The sequence below is a fragment of the Cicer arietinum genome, chromosome 3 (assembly GCF_000331145.2).
Source record: "Cicer arietinum cultivar CDC Frontier isolate Library 1 chromosome 3, Cicar.CDCFrontier_v2.0, whole genome shotgun sequence".
NCBI lineage: Eukaryota > Viridiplantae > Streptophyta > Magnoliopsida > Fabales > Fabaceae > Cicer > Cicer arietinum.
The window spans coordinates 66,032,414-66,039,018 of NC_021162.2; the positions used below are offsets into that span (position 1 = coordinate 66,032,414).

The window sequence follows — 6,605 nt, forward strand, 5'->3', positions numbered from 1 at the left end:
TTTATATACACAATGTTTTGATGTTAATAAATTGTTTCGTCAAATGTGGAATAAATGGACCATGAAAATATTTTGTTTTTAATTCTTAAATTGTGTTAATTTTACTTGTTGGTAAATAGTTAAGAGACTTATCAACATAGATTGAGTGTAATAGAAGAAATTAGACTTTCACAACGTGGTGAATTTAAGTTTAAAAATCGTCGATACAAGATATATTTAAATTTAGTGTATGACGATTTGTTGAATATGAGATATATTTCCATAAGTAGCACTTGAAACACTCCCACTTCATAACATGTTTAACCAGGCAACCGTGGAGTGGATGAGGTTCCTTCAATGGAGGGAGAAATTGAAGAAAGGGAAAAGAACCGAGAAAGAAGAAAGATTCAGTTGTGTAGGACTTTTCAATGACTAAAATTTATGTTTATTTCTAAAGAACCAAACTGAATTTTATATTTCTTATTTAAGAGACCAAAATCAGTATTCAGTCCAAAACATATTATAAATTTTTTGTTCATAAAGTGCTTGTAATGGATGGTTTGTTCACGAATCAATATTTTGTCAATTGAAAGAGAGTGTCATGCACTATCGATTGGAAACAGTTATTTCAAACATGTCCCCCAACTTAGCCAAACAATTTTGTCGTTGGACATCTAATTATTTGATGAATCATTGCTGATGAGATCAGCTTAAGCATGTGTAGCTTCTACATGATTGTTTGGAAATAAATTTTGGAAGATATTTTTTAACTATGATAGAACATAAATGAAAAATTTGGTGAATTTAAGTGTGAATTTTAAATTTTATATTAACTATAAATGAATCAAATTAAATATATAAGAGATAAGTCATATATCTCTTGCCTTTAAAGTTTTGTGGTTTAGTATGAACAAATTTTAATATATAAAAATATGATAAAATCTTTATGTGAAATTTCTTTATAAGTAAGTTATTCATATAATATTAAAATTCAATTTTGTTATTCAATTATTAATACAATATTATATTATTGTTATTCAAATTAAGTTTATTTTTCTGTCAAAAGTAAAATATTCCACATTGTAATAATTTTCTTAGAAAAGTCATCATAACCTAATAATTGGAACGTGAAATACTTTTATCAATCGGTCAAATAGTATTAATATTTTTAAACACATGATTCATCATTATTTTTTAACTATTTTATTTTTCAAAAACAGAGTAACCGACCTCCTCCTATCTCTATTAAAAGTACTAACGTGGATATACAATCATGTTGCAATAGGTAGTGGACCAGGTGTCTAATGTCAATTAGCCATGCATGCCTCTCAACCAAATTCAAGTTTTTAGTTTTTGCATATATGATTTGTGGTAATGTTTAAACCATGGCCTCGAGTTTTAACATACAATTCATAGATTAGTCTAGAAAACATGTATCCCTTGAGAAAATACGTTTCTTTCTTTTCAAATATTAATTTCGTCAATATAAATTACCCTTTACCGAGTTTATAGAAAATAGTATGATTACATAATGTTTTTTTAAATACCAATAAAATAATGCAACCAATTATTTTGTTTAAAAAATAAAACAAAAAATTTAAAAGATAGATTCAATTACTTTTTATTATATAAAGATTAAATGAAATTAATTAATTTGAGTTTGGATGAAGTGTAAATTTCTCCATAATTGACACATGCCAGTGCCCCGGATCAAGAGATTCGTATTTATATTTAACAAAAAAGAAAAGAGTTATAAGAATGAGAATATGTTGTAAGCATTTTTCCAGAAGTGCAAATCTGCATCTTTAAGTGATTAATAAATCCCATAGGTAGTTGCATCACTTAGAATCTACGATGTATTTATCCCTCCCTTACGAATAAATATATAATATGTTGTATTGTATCACGTTGGATGCTTGTATAAATATTCAGAGATAGGAAATAATCTGTCCTTGGAAACAAGGTATGTACACACTTAAAATCAGGGTATATAACGTTTTCTACTCTTCTTAAATTATTTCCTTAGAATGAATACTTTCACCAGTGATTAGACACAAAAGGTTCTTTTAGGCACTGCCAGAAACAATTTTTTTTTTTTTTGTTTCAAGGTATATATCCCCACCAAGATGTCCAAAGTTGAAGATTAACATATTTATAGATATTTATGTTATTTTTATTTGTGGTGTGGGAAGAGATTTCGAAAGTGTGTATATATATATATATATATATATATATAAAGAAATAAATAATTAAAAATTATACTCCATTGATTTTTTTTAACTTATTATTTTCAATTTCATTTTATTCCATTTGAAATTCTTCATTAATTTTTAATTAAGTTACATAAATTAATTTTATACCGATAACAAATCAAAATTAAAATTTTAAATATTGAATAGATATCACGGCATTGAGGTAATGATTTACATTGTAATAGAGTTAAGCAATTATAATTTCCTTTTGAACAAAGTATGCAAAATTTAATTAAGTTACATTATGGACAACGGGGCCCACACTTAATGGTCCTAATCAACCACCAAAAATGCTTTAGCTAGTTTTTTCCGAAGAAAGGTAGTGATGATGATGATGAGGATACACAACAAAAACCCCTCTCAATTTCTCAACTCTCCATGACCCTTTTTTTCATTCCACATTTTTTTTTTTGTTATTCCTAATAATAATTTCTATACATATTTTAAACTTTTGGAGCAGTAATAATTGCTACTACCCTTAACTCTTTAATAGCTTCACCATTTTGCATTTCAATGTCATTTACTTCAACTCCTTCTTCAACCACTGTTTCCATCACTCCATTTTCTCTACAACACTCCACTCCCTCTGTTCTTATCTCTTCTTCAATTTCTTTGTTTTCTTTGCTTTTTCCCCATAGAACTGAGTAAAGTCCTATTACTATCAAAGTAGCTCCAATAATTCTGCAATCACAAAGTAAAATAAATGAACATTAATAATGGAATTAAATTATTTACCACCGTTCAGATTTTATGCTTTTTTATGATTGTGATGTTTCCTTTTTAATGCATCGTTTCTGATTTTATTATGATAAGAAAATGATGGAAAGTAGAAAGAAGAAACCGCATGAAAGTGAAGCTTCTTTCTCACTAACACATCCAATTTTCTTAGTTCATTGGATTGAACAAGGTTTTAATTAAATTTGTGGTCCACTTGTGATGCAACATTAAAGTTTTTTTAGTTGTGGCTACATTATTCACATTTGTAACCAATCTATTCAAAAATATCTTGAGATGAATACTCGCACGATCCTTAAACATAAAAAAAAAGGTATATGTATTTGATTTAAATAAAATATATATAATTTTTTTCTTCATATTTAACAAAAAAAATAAAAATTATAATATGGACTTACCCTCCAAGATATAATTTTTCTGCAAGGATGAAAGTTCCCATGATGGCTACAATGATCATCATCAAAGGACTAAAAGCAGTGACAAAAACTGGCCCTTTCTTTTGCATCACTATCCCTTGAACATAGTAGGTAAGACCTGATGATATTATACCCTGTTCAATAAAATTCATCAACAAACATAAGGAAAGTTGTTTCAAAAAAAACAAAAATTCTCAAATTTTGATAACGAGGGAAAGACTTACTGCATAGGCTGCAGCTAATAGGTTCATGTCCCAACCAATGTTCCAAACAGATGGCCTGTGCTCCATAACATAGGTAACTGCAATTGATTGAAGTGTGCCTAAGAAACACACTATGGCTGTCAGTGAGAGCTGAGCTGAGTATTTTCTTAATGTCACTGCCTGCATTCATTAACACATACAAATACAAAATTAATATTCATTTCATATGTGATAATTTGAATTTTTGTCCACATTTTTTTAATATATAATTAGTTACATACCTGAAGGATGAAGAAAGAAGCCCAAGCAAAGGTAGCTATAAGTAGCAGAATAGAACCCTTAAACCAATCCTTTTCACCAGAATCAGTGTTGTTTTCAGGTGAATAATTTTTAGGATGATGCATATATTGAGACCCCAATATATTAATAACTTCTCCTTTGTATAATGTCATCAGCATGGCCCCAGCAACTGTGATTACAGTTCCAATCACCTTTACTTGGCATCTTAATTTTCTTATGTCCAATTTCTCCATCCTAATTTATCCAAAGTAGAGAATAACACCAAGTTAATTCATTTAATACCAAAAACATAAAGAAGATATATGAGTTTAAATAATTAAATTATTGTGTATGTGAAAATATACCTGAAGAGCACTGCCATTACAAATGTCATTGCAGGGAGAATGTTGCTAATAGCACATGAGTAGGTTGGGGAAGTGAATTTCAGCCCAGCATAGTATAGATTCTGATCAATCACAGGCCTAAAACAAAATAAAAAATAATAATTTAGAACATTTTTGGATGTATATATCTTTTAGAATAAATACAAAAATAAATTTTCAACTGTCGTCAATTATTGCACTTAGTAATCTCGATCGTTGATTAAGATCAGACAATTTTAATTCGTCAAAGTCCTCTTGTAAGCCAGCAGATATCTATCTAACGATTTAAATAGACTAAAGTGACTGGAAAATTTTGACTGTAGAAAATTTGAATGCGTTAAGAACACTAGTTTGTAGAGCGAGAAAAGTACTAACCCGAGAAGTCCCAAGACGAACATTTGCATGAACATAAGAAATGAAATCTTGGGCCTAATCTTCCTGCCAATGACAAGAAAGAAGATATGATAAGAAAATAATTCAAATTTAGTCACAATTTGTCCATTGAGAATGAATGATGAGTACCTCTCAAGAACTATAGCAAATGGAGCAATAGCAGCAGTAGCAAAAGCATGTCTATAAACAACAAGAACATAGTGACTCATTCCACGGTTGAGTGAAACTTTTGTTATTATGTTCATACCAGCAAATCCAAATTGTAGAGAAATCATAGCTATGTAAGGCTTGCACCTTTGAAAAAAACTTGCACTATTTCCTTCCATATTTTTTCTCTCTTTAATTATGTTATAAAACAGAGTTGTGTACAAAGCAGAGGAGGAACAAACAGTTGAAGTTGTTTGTGTTGTGTCTCCTAAGTGAAAAACGTTACGCCACCTTCTATTTATAGGCCTCCATAGAGATATGTTGTGTGAGAATTGTCCTCAAAATAATAATCGTTAAAAAAATTAAAATTAAAATTAGAGGAACCTTTTTGATTTAATTTGAAGCGTGTAAGAATTGATATCATCATCAAAGCTCACACGTGACCTTCTTTTAGAAATAGGATTAATAATACGTATGGCTATGGATATTCTTATTTTTTGTTGTAGTGTGTGTGTGTATGCAGGAACAATATGGATTCCACATGGCAATAATTGCATCATTTTATTGAAAATATAATTAGGTGAATGGCCATCACTTTTTTTTATTTTTTATTTTTTATTTTTTATTTTTTATGTTGATAGTAGATTATTACTTTAAATCGATGAGTCTATTCAATTTGGTGGAGTTTGTAAACAAAATTAAAACTTATCATGCTATATCAAGAGTCTCAAATTGGATAAGGATATAACATGAACATTGTTTATGAATAGGGATGATTTTCACTTTACAAACTTATATTTTTGTGGGATAAATTAAATTATATTCAAAATTCATATTCTGAGAGTATATTTATATCAAACCTATTATAAAATTCATATTTTATAATTAAGGTTATCGAACTATTTACGATACTTTTAGGGCAATACTACTAGAATATATATTTTAGACGTACAAAGAAAAACTTATCTATCTTAATTTTTATAAATCTTTTAATACAATTTCAGGCTTCATAATTTTATTTATTCGTTGAATTAGTCTTCTGTCATAAAATTCTTTAAGTATGGTCTCTCTCAAATTTCAAGACGCAAAAATAATTGTAACATGTTTTAAAAAATGCGACATACAATTTAATTATGCAAAATCATTCATATGAGTTAATTATTTATATGACATTAATTAAATTACAAAAATGAATAATTTTTTAAATTGAAAATAATTTTTTTATAGAATTTTCTAACATTATTATAATTGTTGGTCATTCTTCACCATCATATATTATATTACTAATTTTTAAACTAAAAATCTGAAAAAAATACTTAAAGTTAATAATTTTAAAATATAATTACCATTCTATTTTACGAGAGAAAATAAAAGAATCACCAATATACATATAAACAAAAACGTCACACAAAAAAACCACATATATTAACAGTTACTGGATCAGCCGGTCAAAAACTTACTTTAAGCTACACCTATATGAAAATGCAATTTGAATAGACCTATCATATGATTGTATATTAAATGATTTTGAGGTAATAATGTAACAATGATGTGATTATATTTGGTGTTGAAATAATATATATATGAGTAGTGGATAGCACTTGTTATATGATGGAGTGAAGTGGTTGGTGGTGCCATTAATTAAGAGGGTGAAATTATATATATAGGGCCCAAATGACCATCTCTACCTGCCCTGTTTTGAGTTTGACGACGCGGCGAGTCTCTGCCACATCTTATCCATCTCACTATGCCATCATATATATTTTCTCTTTTATTTCTTTTCATCGTCAATTTTTGGAAACTTGGTAGACTTCAATT

At 28.3% G+C, this 6,605-nt stretch overlaps 1 protein-coding gene across 1 annotated transcript; it reads right to left on the reverse strand.

Moving 5' to 3' along the window:
- Window positions 1-2,355: 2,355 nt before the first annotated feature.
- LOC101503274 (WAT1-related protein At5g07050-like) lies at window positions 2,356-5,071 on the reverse strand. Its single transcript, XM_004493270.3, has 7 exons — window positions 4,770-5,071; window positions 4,623-4,685; window positions 4,230-4,346; window positions 3,867-4,119; window positions 3,607-3,765; window positions 3,365-3,516; window positions 2,356-2,912 (listed from the first exon to the last, which is right to left on the reverse strand). The coding sequence occupies exons 1-7, from the start codon at window positions 4,964-4,966 to the stop codon at window positions 2,675-2,677; spliced, it is 1,179 nt and encodes a 392-aa protein (XP_004493327.1). The 5' UTR covers window positions 4,967-5,071; the 3' UTR covers window positions 2,356-2,674.
- Between the last annotated feature and the right edge of the window lie 1,534 nt (window positions 5,072-6,605).